Source organism: Neovison vison, chromosome 7, assembly GCF_020171115.1.
Source record: "Neovison vison isolate M4711 chromosome 7, ASM_NN_V1, whole genome shotgun sequence".
Classification (NCBI taxonomy): domain Eukaryota; kingdom Metazoa; phylum Chordata; class Mammalia; order Carnivora; family Mustelidae; genus Neogale; species Neogale vison.
In genome coordinates this window covers 27944698-27966571 of record NC_058097.1, presented here as the reverse complement: position 1 = coordinate 27966571, position 21874 = coordinate 27944698, and the positions used below count along the sequence as shown (strand labels likewise).

General features: G+C 44.1%; 2 protein-coding genes across 4 annotated transcripts in view; both read left to right on the top strand.

Annotated features, from left to right (window-relative positions):
- LPCAT2 (lysophosphatidylcholine acyltransferase 2) overlaps positions 1 to 17627 on the top strand; it is a 65173-nt gene extending 47546 nt beyond the window's left edge. For all 3 annotated transcript variants that reach the window (XM_044256123.1, XM_044256122.1, XM_044256124.1), the window contains 3 exons: positions 9366 to 9464; positions 13727 to 13862; positions 17296 to 17627. In XM_044256123.1, coding sequence (XP_044112058.1) covers positions 9366 to 9464; positions 13727 to 13862; positions 17296 to 17480 — 420 coding nt within the window. In that variant the 3' untranslated portion in view covers positions 17481 to 17627. The remainder of the gene's footprint in view (positions 1 to 9365; positions 9465 to 13726; positions 13863 to 17295) is intronic.
- Positions 1171 to 2383, top strand: CAPNS2 (calpain small subunit 2). Its single transcript, XM_044256125.1, has one exon. It carries the CDS (start codon positions 1374 to 1376, stop codon positions 2202 to 2204), a length of 831 nt encoding a protein of 276 aa, XP_044112060.1. The 5' UTR covers positions 1171 to 1373; the 3' UTR covers positions 2205 to 2383.
- Positions 17628 to 21874: the final 4247 nt, after the last annotated feature.

Here is a 21874-nt window from a genome sequence, read left to right as displayed (position 1 = left end):
TTACATTAGGTGAAAGAAGCGCATCATAAAGGGACAAATCCTATGTGGTTCCACTGATGTGAGGTCCCTAGAGCAGTCAGATTCATAGAGTCAGAAAGTAGAACGGGGGTTGCCAGGGCCTAGCAGGAGGAGGGAACAGGGAGTTCCTGTTTAATGGCAACAGAGCTTCAATTTGGGAAGTTGAGAAAGCTTCTGGGGATGGACAGTGGTGATGGTTGCACAATGATATGAATGTACCTAATGCCACGCAACTGAACTCTTAACAGTTGTGACGGTAAATTCCATGTTACGTGTACTTCACCACAGTTTCTAGACATTTTATTTATTTATTTATTTATTTATTTATTTATTTATAAGATTTATTTATTTATTTATTTATTTGACAGAAGAAATCACAAGTAGGCAGAGAGGCAGGCAGAGAGAGAGAGAAAGGGAAGCAGGCTCCCTGCTGAGCAGAGAGCCAGACATGGCGCTCGATCCCAGGACCCTGGGATCATGACCTGAGCCAAAGGCAGAGGCTTGAACCCACTGAGCCACCCAGGTGCCCCTGTTTCTAGACATTTAAATTCAAAACATTTAAATTTTTAAAAACAAGACGCAGAGAAGTCTCTACTGGTTGGTTCCATTTGTTCAGGGCACGGCAATCAGTTGATGGTGTTTGATGTTGAGATAATGGTTACCCTGGGGAAGGAAGAGTAACTAGAAAGCAGGAGGAGGTGCTAGCATATGGCCATATTCTATCTTTTGATCTGGCTGTTATCACATAGGTGTGTATGTTATGTGAACTTCTCCGAGCTCTCCAGTTGTGACTTGTAAGGTTTTCTATGTGTCTGTTATACTCCAAAAATAATTCCAGAAATGGAGATCCTTAGAGCCACAGCAGACTATAGAGTCAGACTCTGTGAGGATGGGACCGGGGGACCCTGCATCTTAAAACCTTCCCTTCCAGGTTTTTCTTAAGAGCATTGGATTTGGGGAATCTTCACTAAAAGAAAGGGATCGGAGAAACAGCCTCCAATGCCCAAGAATCCCATTCTGCACTAACAATAAATATTCCTTAGTAAAGAAATTCTTGATATCTTGGAGTCACTTAGCTTCCCCGGTTGGGAAAACACCTATCATCTTTCAGGTGCTGAGAAATCAGTGATGTAGAGAAAGGTGTGAATGTGTATTTTAATATATTACATTTAAAATAGTATTTCTTATAATTTGTCATATGCACAATGACTCACGAATATTTTGAGGCCCTCTAAAAACAGGCAGGTGCTAGGACCTAATGGAAGTCAGGCTTTCAGTAGGAGGGGAGACAGCACTATGGGGCGTGGTCCCCTGGAAGCAGGTACAGAAAAGCCAGTTCTTCCACCTGGAAGCTAATGAGACTCCATTTCAACTCTCTCCACACCACCTCTGAGACACCAGTAGCTTTCACACTTGCTTGTCAAACCAAAAGCATGTTTCTTGCAAAGGCTTTATTGGAAGGGGCCGATCGAGGCCTGGGAGAAGCTCTTGGAGGCCTTCTTAGAGGAGGCGGTCAGGGAAGAGGAGGAGGAGGAGGAGGAGGAAATATCGGAGGGATCGTTGGAGGAATCGTGAATTTCATCAGCGAGGCCGCGGCAGCTCAGTACACCCCAGAACCGCCTCCCACTCAGCAGCATTTCACGACCGTGGAGGCCAATGAAAGTGAGGAAGTTCGTCGGTTTCGACAGCAGTTTGCCCAGCTGGCGGGACCGGACATGGAGGTGGGTGCCACCGACCTGATGAATATTCTCAACAAAGTCCTTTCCAAGCACAAGGACCTGAAGACCGACGGCTTTAGCCTTGACACCTGCCGGAGCATCGTGTCCGTGATGGACAGTGACACGACCGGCAAGCTGGGCTTCGAAGAATTTAAATACCTCTGGAACAACATCAAGAAGTGGCAGTGTGTTTACAGGCAGTATGACAGGGACCGCTCTGGGTTCCTGGGACGTTCCCAGCTGCGCGAGGCCCTGCAGGCAGCGGGTTTCCAGCTAAACGAGCAGCTTTACCAAATGATCGTCCGCCGCTATGCCGATGAGGACGGCAGCATGGATTTCAACAACTTCATCAGCTGCCTGGTCCGCCTGGATGCCATGTTCCGTGCCTTCAGATCCCTGGATAGGGACGCAGACGGTCTGGTTCAAGTGTCGCTCCAAGACTGGCTGCAACTGACCATGTATTCCTGAAGCCGGCCCCTCCCCGAGGACGGGACTCCCGACAGCCTCGCCCTCCCATCCCCACGGCGGCGGATGCCCTGTCCCAGAGTTGTCATTTCCTGCGAGCTCATATATCTCCCTGCATGCTTCTGAACTAGGACTGCCCTTTGGTGCTCAATTAAAACAGATTTTTTTTTTTTAATGAGAAATGTTCTGAGTGGTTTGTATGTCAGCTCTGTGAGATACTGGATGTGTACAGATCTATGTATGGGGTTGGGGGGTGTGGGGCACAGCCCCCTTGGAATAGATTTTAATAGGGCATTGCTTATTTGGTGAGCAAATTCCAAGGAGCAGGAAACTTGTTGTCATTGAGAATGAAATCTTGAAAAAAGAAAACCCTGGAGTAAATCAAGAAAGCCCTCAAGAGATCTGTTTTTCCCTTTAAAAAAGGTGAGGAGGAGGGAAGTTCAGAATCTGTTTTTCTCTTAATTTCACATCTGGTCTTTCCATTACGAAAAAAAGAGAGAGAAAAAAAGAGAAAGAAAAAGTGTTTTCCTGGAAGCCTATTTAACTGTATAGAAACAGGTTCAGAAATGAGAAAAGAAGCAATTTCACGTAAGGGAAGTATATATAAGTTTTTAACAATGGAGCGACTGTCTGAAATTCCAGAATTCTTTAGTCCTGCTTCTCTAGTAAAATAAGCACGCAGCAAATTTGTTTTGTTTTGATGTATTTGTAAAGAGGGTCAGGGCATCGGGGAATGAAGGGTGGACCCGTAGCCCAAGATGTCAGTCTCAATCATTCTTCCACGCGTTTCATACAAAATCGGGCTTGCCCAATGCACGTTGGCTGGCTCGTGTCATGTCTTGCCCTGCCTCAGAGCTAGGAATGTTTTGTTGTTGTTGTTCCTTTTGCGAAACTGTGGACAGAAGAAACGTAAGCGAAGGAGCAAAAATAGGTGTGGGGGTGGGGAGCATAGAGTGATCAGTTATTTGGTATATAAAGGAATAGAGAGATATATAAAGATGTTTAAGTACTGCTGAGTGTCACAGGGGTTCTCAGTCCGGACCGTGATTCAGAATCACAGGGAGAGCTCTTGAGGAATACTGACGGCTGAGTCCCACTCCGGATGCGTTGAAGAACAATCTTTCGAGGTGGGGCTTGGAGACGAGTATTTTGAAAGCTCCCCGGGTGATTCCAGTAAGCAGCCAAGGTCACCAGCCTGGGCAGTCGTCCCTTGCTTGTGTATGTATGGCCCTTGGTTTGGCTCTGTCATTTTGATTCAGGCGCTGATGATGGGGTGGGCAGAATCCAGAATGCCCAGCTAGGCAAGTAGACAGAACCACGGTGGCTGTGTATGCAAGGACTCAGTAACCCTCCCCTCCCCCCACCCCACCCCTGCCCTGCTATTGAATTGGTTCCCACCACTCCCGCTTCTCTGGCTCTCCGTGCATTCCCTCCCTCTCCAAAGGCTCGTTTAGAGGGTCCTCCTGAGTTTGAAGATCAATCCTTCCTTCCTCTTTTGACCCATTTCAAGGAAAGTTTTAACTCTGGAACTGATGCCATTCTCCTGTTAACAGTCCGCAGCGGCAGGTGAGAAATCCCCAGGGCCAGTTAGGAGAGGTTGGCTTTCGGCCTCCGCGCTCACCATCATCACTGACATCGTCACTCTCATGGGATATTTATACAACACTACGTGCGTATCCTTCTGCGCAGAGTCAGGCCCAGGGACCACATCTGCCTTCCGCGAGGGACCTGTACGTGTAAGCTCGCTCCGGTGGGCTGCCCAGCCAGCTCTGCTCAGATCAGAAGGAGGTTGCTGCCAACATCCACACGTACTGATTTCAGGATCCTCATGTTAGAATCAGCCCATTCATATGTCAGGCGCAAGCGTAGGCATCTAGCCAAGAAAGGGGAGAGCTGCCAAGGTGCCTTTTAAGGCCTCAGAATATTAGGTTTATTATTTAACCTTTCCACATGGTGGCTGCAGAAAGGGCAACTGAGCCTTACCCTGGTGGTCCTCAGTTATTTCTAAATATTTTATGGAAGTTAAGGCAGTTGCGTCATGCTGGGCGATGGTAGTAAGTATTTTTCTTGCTCCTCGGGTCAGGGGATTTTCTGCTCTTACGATTCCCTTCTTGCCCGCCCAGGGCAAAACATCCTGAAGTCCCCTCCATGTCCCTTCTGTTCTCTTCTGGATTTGTATAACGTTTGTATGGGTCACCCCAGACATCAGAGAAAATGCTAGAAAATCCAGTCTAAACTGCAGACTTTGTCAGGTACTCAAAACTTTGGCATTGCGGAGAACCGAGAGCCTGATGAGTGATTGAACTTCTTAGTTTTTATCCTGTAGTTGACATTTTCAAGGCACATTTTCAATATAAGGGGGAAGAGTATTTACCTGATGATTTTTTTTTTAATTTTGTCATTTCTACATGGAAGCCTCCTTATAGGCTGAGACAAGGGTCTTTGATTCGTATCATTCCATCCCATGATCTTTCAGTTTCTAACATGAAGCAATACCATCGATGTAGTAAGTTGAAAATAATACTCAGCGATTTTAAAAAGCATGTGAAGTTGCACAGTCTCCATCTTTTAAATTTCAAAATACCCCATATGATTTCGAAAAACACCTTTATCTTAATGTGATCCACGGGATTCTGTAACCTGTAACAGCAGGAAAAAGAACATAGGTCTGTACTTAACGCACGTATGCTGGGTACCTAAGAAAAGCAGACCTCCAAGAATATTCTAAATGTGTACATCATCTTAAAGGTCACATTTTAAATGTCTTGAGTAGTGAGTGGCGCATGTGTTTTTAAGAACTGCTTTTTTTTTTTTTAAGGCAGAGATTTCATCAGTAATATTGCACAGCTAACCTATGCTGGGGCCTTGAAAAAATATTCACGGATACACCTGCAGGGCCCTGATATTTAACACATCTATTGATCTTGAGGTGCTTTCAGAATTACTTCTTAAAAGTGTCTGTGTTTAATGCTAAGTGGATTAAAGCAATTTAATTCTGAGAAAATTGGTAATGCAATTATGTATGTGGGTGGAAATACGCTCTTAATAAGCGTATTTGAGTAAACAGAATACCTCTTCCCAGACTCCTCTGGAAAACTGAGAATTTACTGGATTTTGATAATAGTACTCTTTTGGATTTGTAGTCATCTTCAAAGACTCAAAGTTTTTTTTCCTGCTGGCTACTGCATAGCAGCTTCTGTTTTTAGGTGAACATCCCTGAATTATTTTGATGGCATTGATTTTCTCTCCTTTGCAGGGATGATATCAATTATAACACACCAAAAACAATATAGACCTATTCCTTGGGAGTTTACCATCTCTCAGTATATTCAGAACTGCATCCTTACATGTTGCTGGACTTGGAAGGTTGTAAACTCTCTCCAGTTCAGTAAGAATGAAAATGTTGACTAAATCCAACTAGGAAAGGCCTCAAGGAATGGCTACCTGAGAATCAAACACAGGAACACCACCATTTGTTCCTTCTGGACTTTTAAAAGGACCACGTCTGAACACGTGTTCTGCCTTCCCACTGGTCTGAGAAGCCAGCGTCGTGTGGTTATGGGGATAGCATGGTGCGGGGGCACTGGGAGATCATGGTGACCCCCAACTTTCACTTCTGTGCTTTTCTGATCTGCTGACCACCAGGGAAGGCGTGGGCCCCACCATCTCGGGTTCCAGCCAGGCTCAGTCATCCTATCTCTTTGCAGTGACCCAAAACAAATCCGTAGTTACTACTCAGGGCTGTCCTGGCTTCCAGATTAGGACAGATAATGGAGGGATTAGAGTCTCCTTCCAGAAAGCTGGGCTCCTCCTTTGTAATGTGGCCCTGCAATATTTTCAAGTCTAGATTTTTTTTTAAGTTTATGACTCTTCCTGAAAAGTTTAGTAGGTTTTTAAAGAAAAGAACCACAGATCTGAAGGATAATTTTTATCATGGAACTGATTTGAAATAAAAAAAAAAAATTAAAGGAGTGTGTTTTGTTGTATACTTTTAAATCATCTGTTTTTGAATGGACTTTATTAAGCTACTTGCTTTAATTTGAATGATTTAGAGTCCAATTATCTAAATTTTCATTGGAGTTCATAGTAATAGCAAGTTTCGTGACCTCAAATAAAGCTTATGACTCATTCTTTTTATTTAAAGTCAATTAATTAACATATAGTGTACTGTTAGTTTCAGAAGGAAAGTTTAGTCATCAGTAACATGTAAGACCCAGTGCTCATTCTATCACGTGCCGTCCTTAATGCTCATCACCCAGTTACCCCCTCGCCCTCCCCCCAACCCCCATCAACCCTCAGTTTATTGCCTATAGTTGAGTCTTTTATGGTTTGTCCCCCTCTCTGATTTCATCTTACTTTATTTTTCCTTCCCTTCCTGTATGTTCATCTGTTTTGTTTCTTAAAGTCCATATACAAGTAAAATCACACAGTATTTGTCTTTCTCTGACTGACATATTTCATTTAGCATAGTTCCCTCTAGTTCCATCCACATCGTTGCAAATGGTAAGATTTCGTTTTTTGGATGGCTGAGTAATATTCCATTGTGTATGTGTATGTATATATATATATATATATATATCCAGTAATATTCCATTGTGTGGTATGTATATAAATGTATACACACACACAACATCTTCTTTATCCATTAATCTGTTGATGGACATCCGGGCTCTTCCCATAGTTTGTGGACATCGCTGCTATAAACATTGGGGCTCAGGTGCCCCTTCAGATCACTACGTTTGTATCCTTTGGATTAAAACCTAGCAGTGCAATTGCTGGACCATAGGGCTCTCATTTTTTTTTTATTAGTTAAAATGAATTAGTTGAATGGATTATTTCTAAGATTCCTTCCAATTCAAAGTTTTATTATTCTGAATTGGGGAACTTAACAATGTATTATTGTATTGATCCGATAATAAAATACCTGAGAATAATTTCCATGCTGCTTTTTCCCCTTCCCATTACTAAGATGAAAACTTACCTATAATTTCCCATGGGATTGTCAAGGGTCTGCTTTTTGTCAGTCAAAAGCATTCAGAGATAAGACTGTTAATGAGTATTAGAGGTCCAGAATATTACCTTGTTTTGTGAATAGTGGTGCCATGAAGGGTTCTTTACACTTCTCCTTCTCCATCTGCAAAATGAGTCATGGTGCTTGACCTCTGTGTCAGTGGTATAGATGAAAATTGTACGCCTCACCATAGACAACATAAATTCAGAAAAGTATTTACAATCATACAATTATGATTGCGTCCTCGTTGTCCATTGACCATTCTTCTACTCCTTCTTCAGACCTTCCATTCAAGACTTCTGTGTTGCCTCATAAAGGAAGCCAATTGAGGAACTAGTGCATCTATTGTGAGCAGTAGGTCTGTGGTTCAGTGAGCTGCTGGGGCATCTCAGCCCTCAGTGGTGTGTAAGGAAATGAATGACAGTGTCCCAAGAAGGAAACAATGTCCTCTTAAAACTCCACCGCCTCTAAAATTTCTGGGGTCATGAAAATGTAGCTATTGACTGTGCTGGTGATCACCCCGTGAATACATTTGTCGAAACAGATTAACTGTACCCTGAAGATGGGTGCTTTTCATTGATGTGAATGATACTTTTTTTTTTTAATTATCTTCCTCCCCCACCCCCAAAAAAAGTGTTTCAAGAAAAGGAAGAGAGGCGCCTGGGTGGTTCAATGGGTTAAGCATATGACTCTTGATTTTGGCTCAAGTCATGATCTCAGGGTTGTGAGATCGATCCCTGCATTGGGCTCCATGCTTAGTGGGGAACCTGCTTGAGATCTCTCCCTCTCCCTCTGTCCCCCCTTTGTGTGCTGTCTCTCTCTCTCTCTCTCTCTCTCTCATATAAATAAATATTTTGTTTTAAGGGGAAAGAGGGGGGATCTGGGTGGCTCAGTGGATTAAGGCCTCTGCCTTCAGCTCGGGTCATGATCCCAGGGTCCTGGGATCAAGCCCTGCATCGGGCTTTCTGCTCAGCAGGAAGTCTGCCTTCCCCCACCCCGCACCCGCCTGCCTCTCTGCCTACTTGTGGTCTCTCTCTCTCTCTCTGTCAAATAAATAAATACAAGTTTTAAAAAAAAAGTTGGTGGGGGGTGGGGGAGAAAAGGAAGAAAACAGCTCCTTTGTAGATAACCAGACAAAAATGGAAGTCAGTTGACCTGAGTTGTTGTTTCAGGAATAAACCCTGTTCCTTAAGGGAAATCTTTAAAATATCTTTGTTTCTAAGGTCTCCTGTCGGAAAGGGAAGTTAAATTGTTCCTCCTTTTAGTTCCCACCCTGCCGTAAGATAAAGGAATAATATAAAAGCGATTCTTAATCTTTTGAGTCTTGGTTGCTTTGAGGAGCAGGCCAGAGCTTCAATTTTTCTTCCCTAAAAACATGTACACACCAAAACTACACACCTTGTCAGGGACTTCATGGCCTCCCCTTACCCCAGGCTCATCTGTGAAACCGCAGTGAAGAACTCTTGCCTTAGTTTTAAAGAGAACCCAACGTAGTGTGCTTGGCAGTGGAAACACACTAACACACCAAGAAACCAGACCTTGCCCTGAAGGAACTCCTGATGGTGGAGATGCCGATCCTTAGTCACAGTTAAAGATGACGCTCTTATTGACGCCAGACATCATTTGTTCATCTGTCAAGTGCTACGCTAGCTTTGTTGTTCCTAGTTCACACTTGATCTGGGAATTCATCACTTGAAGATTTGACTGCCGAAAGGCTTCTGACACCTGGGATTATCATCACAGGGTTTGTGTGCCGTTCTCTTTCCTTCTCCCCACTTCGTCCTCAGGGTTCCTGTCTAGGTGAGTGGTTCATATGTAGGAAACCCTGCTTTCGGTCAGCCTGACTTAGAATCATCAGTGCCTTCTTCGTTGCCGTCATGAAATACCTCCTGTGGTATATAGATAAGTTCAGGGTCTCCTGGGTCTAAATGCTTCTGTTCATTAGTAAGCAGAAATCTATCTTTCTTCCTTCTGAATTGGGAACAGGTGGACCCCTGGCTTGCTGTTTGCTCTCAGTGCAGAGTTTTTTCCAAGCAGGCTCAGAGCGTGATGACATTGAGCCATGTGACATGCCTGGGTTTCACCTTTGGGGCTGTGATTAGTAGTAATTCAACTAGTGGGCCCGCTAATTGATTTCTCCCCTCCTTCCACAGAACCACGACGGCAGTATCGACTTCCGCGAGTACGTGATTGGCCTGGCTGTCTTGTGCCACCCTGCCAACACGGAGGACATCATTCAGGTGGCATTTAAGGTATTGTCAACCCCCTGAAAGCTTCTCGGTCTGCCTCGTGAACAAGCGTTGACATGAAGCATATTCTTTGAAAATTAGTGAAATCTGATAGTCGAGTTTATAGATCTGCTGTGCCGTGTACACAGGGGTAACGTGATGACGACCGTGGCTCCCAAGAATAAAGAAAACACAGCCTAGGGAAAGCATCAAGGGAAGGCATCGAGACTGGAGAGCAGGTGATTTCACAAATTACCTTTAAAAATGATTTCTGTCCAGCCTCTCCATTTTGAAGCCCCAAAGTTCAGTTTATAAATAAATACCACCTGTCACCAGCCAGCCTAATTCACCATCTGGAAAGTTCCCATCTATCCTGATATTCTCACTCTGTGTGCCAGAGATATTTTAAGTGCTCTTTTCCAGGTGGAGTTGATGGTGTGGTGATGGGGTCCCATGAGCTTCCTGATACACGTCCCGGGTCCCCACCCTGTGTGTTTTCCCGTAGTATCACGTGTATTTCCACAGCGGCATCGGGGAAGGAGGTGGCCGATGAATAAGACCCCGTCCCCAGCAGGACTGGGTGGAGGGCTGAACTTTGAGGACTCAGACGCCTGTTTATCCTGCCCACGCCCAAGAGATAGGGGGAAGAGACACTCCCAAAATGTGTTTTTCATTTTTCTGTGAAAAATGGGGCTTCTAATTAGTCTTGGAACTAATTAGAATTAATTAGGTGTCTAATTAATATTTAGGGAGGATGTTCCTAAGGTTGTGTAGTCTGATCTCAAGTGAAACAAGACTTGATTTCCCTGCTTGTCTGTGTACCGCGTTGTAGATACAGACCCATCCTGACTTGGCTGTCTCTCCGCTTCCATCCGCCATGACACCCGAGGGCCTTCCCTCTTCCTGTTTCCTACACTCTTCTCTTCCTGGTTTCTGAGAAGAATATCCCACTGTGATTCTGACAAGTTTTTTTTCCCCTCTATCATCTAGAAAAACCCTTTCTCCAAGAGTCCTTTGTCACGTTTTAGAGGCCGCTGGGGCCAGCCTCAGGAATGTTCCTGCATTCTGCCATTGACAGAGGAGTCCCCAGGCTTTCTTTTTATTTCAGATTGGTTTAAACTGAGTTCACTGCGAGGCCCGTAAAGAACTAAGTGGTTGATGCTTAGCAGATGGTCATAAGGCAAGGACCAGAACTTTTTCCAAGTTTAAAACGTTTGGCTTTTACAGACTTATTCATCATAAAACCTAAAATTATACACATAGCTAACTTATTCCAATCCATATATTTCTGTCTGTGTTTTGGGATTGTATTCGTAATTATAAGTTGAGCTGAGCAAACGGTCAGTTTGGGTTTACCGATGAAAGATCCGATAGAAAATTTGGCCCTCGAGCCCAGTAATTATTGTTTTTAAAGACGTTGTGAGATTTTTCTCTAGCCTAGACCTTGGTCTGGTGTGGAGGAGGGAAGCAAGGAGGACTTAAAACTATAATTAGCTCTTTTTCCAGTAAGACAAGGATCATGCTCTACGTTGCTTCTTTTTGCCACGTTCTCTTTCAGGGGTGTTGGATGTTTTTGAAAATATTTTGGCACACTTGTATTTTTTAATGGAGTGTTGTCCTTTTCTATGCACAGGACCCTGTCACTTCCTTTAATCTGGGAAGGCCTTCACAGTGAACTCCCAATCCCTGAGCCTATTTCGTCGTCACAGAGACCTGCAGAGCTAAAGGATTAGCTAGAGTTCTTCAGCCATGAGCAACGGACATGCGCTATGGCCGAGACACCTGTCCTAAGGCCGGGGAGGGGGCTCCAGCCAGGGTCAGCTCGGAGGCAGCGAGTCCACAGGCCCCGTGTGTGAGTGTGAGCACCTCCGCCTCTGCCCTCAGTCACACTCCAGCGGGGGTCCAGAGGGCCTGCAGTTCCGTGCTTGCTGGACAGACAGGATGTTTGGGCTGAGGGTCCCGCCGTATTCCAAGCAACGGACAGATCTCATTACCCAAAGGAAACTGGGCTCTTGAGTTTCCTACCAGGGCCCAGAGGGTGGGATTTACCTTAGATCTGGGAACCCTGTAGCCGAGAGACTATCGGGAGTGATGCATAACAGAGGGAAAGTGGGCATTTCTCTGAGGGGCCCAGGCTGGGGCAGTCATGACGAGGCCAGAGGGTGAGAAAGAAAAAGCACCCAGTATGGACACGCGAAGGGACTTTCCACAGAAAGGAGAGCACCAGAGCACCAGACGTGACAGACGGAGTGCAGAGGATTGTGTCAGAATGGAAGGCCTCTCAGGAAAGCTTAGCACCCGTGAGGAGTAGGCTAGGCTGGCGCAGGGAGCGGGGGGATCTCCCGGCAGTTACTGCTTGGAAGTCCAAGCCCATAGAGAGCCCTGGGCTGCAATTCGTGCCAACAAATGCTAAGCCACTTTTCACCCTGTGGCTGTCTTGTTCCTCACATGGGGGCTGGGGGACAGAAAATGAGCAAGCCCCTGCTTTCTCAGCTGGGCAGCAAATCAACAATGTCAAGTGCTAGTGTTTTCTCCCACCCAGGTGGACAGTTAAAACACTAGTCAGTTTGTGCTCGTGGTTCTTTTTGTGATGATTACACCCTAACTAATGCCTCTGGTCGTGTGTTTGGTCAGAAGCAGAGGCCTTAATGGCCAGCACTCTAGATGTTGCCTGCCTGGTTTTGGATGCGAGCTCCGTCACCAACCCATTGGTGACCTTGGGAAAGGGACCCTACTGTCTCAGGCTTCAGCTTTTTTGATGGGAAGGCAGGACTAATGACGGCACCTGCCCAGCATAAGACTGTGGTGAGGATGTCATCGGGTAATACAAGGACAGTGACTTGAACACTTCCGGTCGGGGCCTGCTGGGCATCGGAGCTGGCATCATTTAAAACCATGAATGCCCAGGAGAAGATTTTGAATATGGGATAGTAATGATCTAACAATGATCAGAGTTTTGCTGCTGGACTTTCAATCCGTCCCACCTACTGCCTTTTCCTTTCGGCCTATAAACATGTTCAGACTCTCCCTTCCTAAAGACAGCCTCCTTCTGTGCTTGGCCAATGCCCCCTTCCCTCCTTCCTATTATTCCAGGAGCCCATGCTAATTCCCGGCCTCCCATGACCACCTGGCCTCCTGCTCCCTGAAGCCGCGCTTCCCCAAGGCACCTGGACCTCCTAACTGCCCTCCCGGCAACTCTCTTTGCTTCTCGCCCGGCCTCACTGTGGTGTTTTGCTCAGTGGGCCTCCACCGCCCTCAGAGCGTCTCCCTCTTTCCAGAAAGCCCTCCTGAGTCCCAGTGGCACGATCCTCTTTTCCGGTTCTCTCTGAGGACTTCTTCTGAATCTTTTTATTTTTTGTTTGCCAGCTCCTCTTCCCTACACACACTTGAACCCTTGCTGCTCCCGGGCTTCCTGTCACTTTGTGCATTCTCTGCAGATAAGCTTCCGTCCCCCCAGAGTTGGTAGTACTTACCGGAAGTCATAGCTTGAGCCTCGACCGCTCTCCTGGGTTGAGGTGCTCCCTCTCATACCTCCCCCTGGCACCTCTGACTCAAGTCTAACCTCTCCAGGTCCAGCTTTCGATCTCCCACTCTGGGGAGCGGACCCCACTTTCCCCCAGGGGCCCAAGCCAGAGCACCGCGGGCCACTCTCGCCCCTTCTTGCCATCCCCACAGGGCCCCGACTGCTAGCCAAGCCCTACCTTTGCATCCTCGTGAATTCTGCCCCTTCCCATCCTTCCTGCTTCTCCACCCCCACACTGTTCATTGCTTTCCCTGCCTCTAGACTTTCCAAACTTCTGACTCTAATCCATCCTCCACACTCTCAATGCCACACTGTCATAATCCCACAGGGTGAGGTGAGGCGTCCTGCCGCCATCATGGCCTGATTCCTGCTTGTCCATCCACCCCTCCCCCTCCCCGTCTGAGCCCCCAGCAGTCACTACCAGCCCTCGTCGGTTCCAGGAGTATCTCTTGGTGTTCTAAGACCCAACTCAACCTGTCAAATGGGTAGAGCTTTCCCTGACCTCTTTCATGGGATTCATCTTGTTCTCCCCAGGACTCCCACGCCCTTGGGTCTCACTGTTGTTGAACCCCGTGCTTTCCTTCTGTCTCTTCCCACGACCAAGCCAGGTGTCACGAGGGCAGCAAAAACCACTCTTCCTTCAGATATTTCTCCCTCACCCCTGGCACAACCGATCTGCGAATTACTAGACTTTATTTTCCGAGATGATTCCGTACCATATTGCTCTGCTCATCCTTATGTGTTATTTTTCTCTTTCCTTCAGCTCTTTGATGTCGATGAGGACGGCTACATAACAGAGGAAGAGTTTACCACCATTTTGCAGGCTGCCCTCGGGGTGCCCGACCTGGATGTTTCTGGTCTCTTCAAGGAGATAGCCCAGGGGGATTCTGTGTCCTACGGTGAGTAGGCAGTCTGGTTTCTACCTTAGTTCACTAGGAGGGGAACCGGCCTACACATAGACCCTCACGCAGGAGTGTGGTTTCCCTCCCCTAATTGAATCAACCGTAGAAATAGCAGGAATGCTGAAGACGACAGCAGCAGTAGCAGTAGTGGGGTAAGAGAAGCGAATTACTGAGAACTTACACGCTGAGTACTCTTCTAAACATTTTTAAATAAATCTTTACAGCAAGTTTATTTAATCAGCACATTTAATATTATTTTACTGAATTTATGGAATTTGACTTATCATCAGCTAGAGAATGTCAGAGCCAGGATTCAAAAACCAAGAGTCTGGTTTTAGAGCCGCTGTCCTTCCCATCTTCTCTCTCATCAGCTGCCCCTCCTGGAAGGTCTTTTCCTTTCTGCTCTCACTGTGGTCAAGCAAAACTAGAGTGGTTGTAACTCCACTAGAGGGGGACAGACTGGGACACCAACGGTAACTACAGCGGCAAACCCGCCTGTCACCATGTTTGTCGTTAGCAGCTTAAGTAAGCTTTCACGTAGGCTGGTTTTCTCCTGCCCCTTGGATGGCACCCCTGTGAGGTCAGGACCATCATGGCGGACGAAGACCCCATGGCCAAATGGCAGGTCTGTGCGTCAGGGATCAAGCTTTCTCCAGATGGCTTCCTTGGTCCACATGTCAGTTTCCATGTATTTCCTGGTACAGTCGTTGAGAAAATCACACCTGAGTGGAGACGTCTAGCTGACTGTTCCCCTGTCTTTGCTTTGATATGGTCATTCATGTCAGCTTGGCTTCTCTTCCCCCAGCCTTTGCCCTCACCCCCTCCCATAGGCTGTCAGGGGATTCCTCTGGAATGCCTCTTTCCTCATGGTGTTCAGAGAGTTTTAGCTGTTAACTTTCATGGAATGGGAGAATTAGATCACATACTTCTCTTACTCTCTGTTGTTGTTGTTTTACTATCATTCTGCATGCCCTTTATTCTATTTGAGGTAATTAAATGCCTAGGGCACTTACTCTACTGAGTTCATGGAAGGAAGGAAGGAAGGAAGGAAAGAAGGAAGGAAGGAAGGGGAAGGAAGAATGGAAAGGGAAAGGAGGGGAGGGGAAAGAAAATGGGAAGTACACAATGAGATAAAATGCAAGAGTCATAAACCCCATGTGTACTAATTCTCTGTCCATTTTCCTTTCACAAGTAAGACTCTTTATTGATCTGAGCTGCCAAATATGGAAGACTTATTTGAAATGACTGTTTCAAATAATGTGGAAGTCACACCACAAATGATGTGTTAAGTAGGCATAACTTTACCTGTTGATTATAACAAATTTTTAGGGAAATCTGCTTTGTTTTTTGGAATTCAATCTTTTAGTTTTAGAATACACACGATATCTCCCTTTCCCCAATATTATGCCAGTTTCCTTCTTGGCAGCAATGCTTAGAGGTATGTAAGTAAGATTTTATGAAAGAATAAATATTGAAATGTGTCAGAATATGACCATCTGAACTGTTTTCCTTCTTAATTTTCCATTTAGATAAATTAATTGATTTCCACAATTCCACAGATAAGCCAATTCACAGCACTTCTTCTAGAAATGAGTTACCTTTTTTTGGAAATGAATTACTTCTTAATGCCACTGACATCCCAAAAAAGACAGAGACCTTGATCTTTTGAACATATCCCAAGTCTTGAAAGACAGACTTTGGTTTCAGCAGATCAAGTCTCATGTGTCATTTCCACAAAAGTCCTCTGTACTTCCATCACTGAAACAGACTCATGCAGGTGAATCTTTATTTTGGATGTTAAGAAAAAAATATCTAAAGACCATGTTTGTAGCTTGCCTGATTTGGAAACATAAAATGGTCTATGAATGCAAAATTACGTTGCAGTTGCAAAGAATGATTCGGACTCGGTCCAATGGCTTCCTTATTACTGAGATCTACTTCTGTCTTGAAGAGTTGTTAGCCTAACATGCTGTGAAGTAGACTCTGGGTTATCAGAGGATTTAAAAAAAAATAAATAGAAATAGATCATGGGGTTAAAAATCCTTTTATTAGAGAGTCAAATAGGTTGCGGATTCAAAGTCTAGGCTCCTTTTGCTGTATAAGCTCAATTAAGTTTTCTCCATCCCAACAGAAGAGGAGAGAGGGGTTTCAGAAACTCCAAGGTATTGGAGGCTCGACATTCAAACTCTGCTGGCTAACTTAGTTAGCCTTCTATAGCTCTACCCCAGTTCCTAAACCTAAAACACCCAAGACAGGAAGGGGTCCACCACTCCACGTTCTCGTGATGTGATCATTATATATTGTATGTTTTCCTTGCCTTTATTGCTCAGAAGTCAGGGCTCAGCTTTTCAAGACTGTGTATTTGTATACCAGAATGAAGGGTGAAAATAGTTTTAAAAACCAGTACGAAGGGACGCCTGGGTGGCGCAGTTGGTTGGACGACTGCCTTCGGCTCAGGGCGTGATCCTGGAGTCCCGGGATCGAGTCCCACATCGGGCTCCCACCTCCATGGGGAGTCTGCTCTCTGACCTTCTCCTCGCTCATGCTCTCTCTCACTGTCTCTCTCTCAAATAAATAAATAAAATCTTTAAAAAAAAACCAGTACGAAAAAGTCACAGGCAATAGCATTTTTAAACATTTTGTATTATAAAAAATGGTAGCCATTCAGTAAACTAAATGAAACATAAACACCGAGGGTAACAGGGTTTCATAAAGCAAGCATTTGTGTTACTCCTGCTCAGGTCAAGGAATAGAGCTTTTCAAGAACTCTGGAAGCCCCCGGGCTCCCTTTCCCAGCGACAGCCCCTTCCTCTCTCCTACAGGGAGGCATGGCTGATCTAATGTTAAAAAGAATACTCTCCCTTGCTTACTTTTCAGCACATCACCGCAAAGTCTTTAAGTATTGTATGTTCGTTTTGCCTGAGTTTTTGAACTTCACAGAAGGGACTCCCATAGTATATGTTGTTTGGTTTTTGGCTGTTTCCACTCAACATTATGGCTTTAAGGTGTATCCATAGTGTTACAACACAGCTGTTCCTTCCTCTTCGTTGCTGTCAAGCCCTTATGTCCCATGAAAATGCTACAAGTCTCCATTTCCGCTGTTGACAGACACCTGAGTGGTTTCATTTCTCACCTGTCATAAGTAACTGTGGCTGTGAACTTTCTTGGGCATGTCCCCCAGTCACAGCGGGCACACATTTCTCCAGGTTATACACTTTGGAATAGAATGAATGGGTCATGGAGTATGTGAGTCCTCAGCTTTTCTAGATAATGGAAAAATCATCTTGCAAAGTGGCTGCACAGTTTCTAAGAGTGGAGTGAGAAGATTTGGTGATAATTGTATTATTAAGGTCATATGTGAATCTGTCTCATGTCAAAAGAAGATTCCCCTCTGTTTATTGGGTTTTGTTTGTTTTTCCCTCCCTTTCAGAGGAATTTAAAAGTTTTGCCCTAAAGCATCCAGAATACGCTAAAATATTTACAACCTACCTAGACCTCCAGACGTGCCATGTGTTTTCATTACCGAAGGAAGTCCTGCCAACTCCCTTGTTCGCCAGCAATAAAGTCAGCCCTGAAAATCATGACGAGAGCCCCTCAGACAAAAAAGATGACTGAAAGCAAATATTCACAATAAGGGAAGGATTTTCCTTGAAATTGCGAAGGCATTTGTTGATAGTGTTTTCAAAGTGATTTCTGAGTAATGGTGTTTAAAATGAAGAGCTTTTTTTAAAAAATAAAAATGGTAGCTTTTCTTATTAAAATGCTTTTATCCATGTATGTGTATTAGTAAGTAATATTCCCTTTCTTTTATGTTATATTGTGTTGTACCGAGGGGTTTCCTGGTGACAGTGATGTTTTTATGGATTTTCCAGTTTAATTTGCAAAGCAAATGAATGAAATGATCTCATTTATTTACTGATGAACATTAATCAGTGCTGCAGAGAGTTTTAAAAAGTACGAACACTCTTTAATCTTCTTCCCTCTAAGGACATGAAGTGGTAGTGTTATCTCGAATCCCTTCCCATTCCGGAAATAGGAACGCTTCGGGATCTTATGCCTCTAACTTCCCAGATGCATTCTTTCTTTTCTAGTTCAGTTTCTTGGATCACTGAATATGATGGATTGGAAGGGAGAGCTCCCGTTAATTCGATGAGACTTCTTAGAACTCATATCCTCTTAATTGCAGATTTCCTCACCCACCTGCAAGGGAAATCATATCGTTCTACAGTTTAGATCTTTGTGTTAAAGAGCAAGGCTATGGCCAAAGGCTAAGTAGGCATTGCCTTATTGCAGGTAACCATGACTGCCTGCTTGGTGAGAACATGAATCACTTGCCACGGAGTCTAGTTGGAGTTGGGGTAGTTCAGAATGTAGGGCTTCCCGAGGAAGGTGAGGCAACAGCATAACCCCCTGGCAAGAAGCTAGGCAGTGACACCTTTCCTTCAGGTGACACAATAATCTCCCCCAAGTGCCATTTTTATTGGATGTCACGCATCATACCTATTGTTAATGTCACCCGCATTTGAAATTTTGGGAACAGAGTATCAATTTATATAATGCGATGTACAAAAAAGAATAGTTGGTTCATTTCCGAATTCTGTCTTTGAATTCAGTCTCCTTGTATTGGTAGTGTTTCTGAATATATTGCCGATTTACCCCCAAACTCATTTTTTAAAGCCATTTGTGAAGCAGAGGGGGGACTCGTCACGAGAGGTGAGTCATCATTTCAAACTAGTTTTACACATTAAGCTATGAGTGTTCTAATTTAATGAATGAATTTGGATGTTAAATGTGTTATCCTTCCGTGTACAGGGTTGTTTGCTTTTTCTCTGTCTTAAAGCTGTGTAGACAGAATATTGAATGAGCTGAAAACAGTTGCTTCAGTAATTAGAAAAATACCTCTTTATAGTAGTGTCTGCATATGCAGTGAGAAGGATGTACTACTCAGGTACCCTGATTGCTTTTTATCACAGAAAAGCCACACGTTACTCCTGTGACTTATGAAAAAGTAGCATTCTAAACCAAAAGTTTTCTATAAGGCTCTTGAAAACAATCCCTTTGTTTCACTGTCTTAAAATAATACCTTGTGCTCTTGAAGTCCACTTCTGCCAATGTAATATTCCTATTTTATTATGTTACTTGAATAAACAAACTTGCTACATAAAATTCTTGGCAATTAAAAAATTCTGGTTTTGCCATTTTGTCTCAAAGGTAATATTACCTTTTTAATATCATGGTTTGAATGTGTTTGCATATTTATGACTGTGATTCATCATTCTTGTTTGCATTTAAGCTTTATGAAATGTCAGGCATGATATGACTGTAATGAAAAACTCAAATTTTAGCCAAAGTTGTAATAGTTGGTATCCTTAAGGCAGCTGACTTTCAGCTGGTGGGACGTGTGTGATAACACAGTCAAAATCATCAAATCCCTATAGTCCAGGCCTCTCCTTTAGATTTCCTTCCAAGAGGCTTTTTTCTCCTTTAATTAGGAATCAAATTTCATTAAATCAGGTCAGTACACTATGGTTTCCTATCATCGCTTAAAAAAAAAAATAGGTTACTCTTTGAAATGAGAAATACTAGATCCCAAGTCCTATACACCATAAAAATTTGAATCAGAACAGTCCTGTTGCAGGGTAATGACGTGCTACATGCTTATGGACCCAACGGCTAGCATTATGTGTATTTCATACTCCTCTGCCACTGTTTCTAGAGTTTTGGAAGGCTGGCTATGACCGCTAGCAGTGGTCCCTATCACGGATACAGAAAAGAGATGCCTCCCTTTTAGAATTCAGGTGGGCTGCCGTCTGCAGGAACACTGTCTCCCAGACTGGGAAACTCTCCCCTTCACACTACTGCAAATGCAAGGTGGGAAGTTGGCACTCCAGGCAGGGTGGACAGGCGGGCTCCCTACCAGAAAACTCCTTGTGTAGGGGCACCTGGGTGGCTCAGTCGGTTAAACTTCCGCCTCTTGATCTTGGCTCGGGTCATGATCTCAGGGTGGTGAGATTGAGCCCTGGGTTGGGTTCCGTATTCGGCACAGTTGCTTAAGATTTTCCTTCTTCCTCTCCCTCCTCCCCCCATGTGCTCTCTCTCCCTCTCTATAAAAATAAAATAATAAAATTTTTTTTCAATCCTTGTGTGTTTGTTTATATTTAGCAATCGCCAAAGAGGATTAAAAAAATCATGAGTCAGAAACCATTCCCTAGGAAAAGAGACATAGTTAGAGTCTCCCCTGCCCCGGGGCCATTTCTGATGTCTTAGATAAACTTCCATTTTTTTTGCTGTTGAAGTGTTATACGAGGGGGTTAAATCAGCGCTGCTTATGATCTGATAGAGGTGAAAGCCCACAGAGTTCTTGACCCAGTATACAGCTCACAGACTTGAGCAAATACGGTAATACCCCCTCAGACCTCGTGTCCTTTCCGGCCCTTTCTATGTAGCACTTATTTCCAGGTGATCCATAAACCTCTTGAGTGTGTGTGTCGGGGGGGAGCGTGCTCTAACAAGTGTCTCCCCTACACTGGGATGCCAGCTTGCTATATTTTCTCACATGGGAACCTCAGCACGTTCTTCTCGTGCTGATGAAAGAGTCTGTGTGCAATAGAGAAGATAACAAAGAAAAGAACAAACAGAAGAATCGTGGTTACTTCTACTGCCCCAAATCTACAATTACTAATTTTTTGCAATGTTTCATTGCACCCTTTTTTCTAGACACTCTTACATTCTCAAGATAACGATATGCCTGTTACTTTATGCTCTGCTTGTTCACCTTTTACGAGGTCATTAAAAGGTCCCATAAAGGTACATTTTACACCGTCCCTAATATTCCATCAGATAGCTAGAAGATAATACGTGTGTGATATTCTCCTCAGACTGAACATGAGAGTTTGGTTTTCATTTGGGGATATTACAAAGATCCGACTCAGTACTCCATAAGGGTTCATAATGAGAAATAGTTTGTTGATGGACTTATTTATGATTTCCAAATTCTAAAATGAAGATTTCACTAAAGATATTATAATTATTAAATTTCATCTTAAGCTAATTTTATTGCAGGAAAACAATTGATATTGTTATCCCAGATTACATAGAGTTTGGTCATTTTGACGTCATGTAGGGGTTCACAAGTTCATGTCTTTCAAAGGTAAGTACGGGGGTGCCTGGGTGGCTCAGTGGGTTAAGCAGCCTACTCTTGATCTCAACTCAGGTCGTGATCTCAGGGTAATGGGATCAAGACCCACTTGGGCTCTGTGCTGGGTGTGGAGGCTGCTTAAGAGTCTCTCTTTCCCTGTCCTTTTGCCCCCACTCCCCAAAAGGTAAGTACATTTCATCTTTTAAACAATATTTATTTTTCCCTTTGCAAAAGTAACAGACTTACTAATTATTGTAATAAGTAATAACAATAATGGCCACCAGTCTGGAGTGCTTACCATGTATTAGGCATTGTGCTAAACGATTTACAAGTATAATTCACTTAAAGACTTAATGAAGTATTGGTACTGAACAAAATTTGGAGCAATCTTTAAGTCACTCGTTTAATGGCAGAGCTTGGAATTAAAACTGATTTTGTCGGACTACGAAGGCCATGATTCTAATCATTTACATATAGCATCACCATTGCCATATCTATAGAATTTATAGATTAGTATCTCCTATATACATTTTCCTACTTGTGGGTCCTAGATACCAAATTTTGACTGAGTTCTTAAAGGGAAGAGCGACAGAGGTGGTTCCAAATGGCTCTGGGCAATGGTTGATATTGGAAAAGATGGGTAAACTGAGGCCCAGGATAGGGCAGCTGAAAATCCAGAAACCTTCCCATATGAATAATCCAAGTTGCTATAAATCAATGGAGAGGTCAACTTTAGGATCCTATGGTCATCTTTTCCTTTGTGGATAGTGAAGGAGCATGGGTTCTTTCCTTCTTATGGGTCCCTCTGTTCTGGGTCACTTTTTAGTCACGTCTCTGCTCTTAGAATAATGTGACATGACCAGTAAGGTCA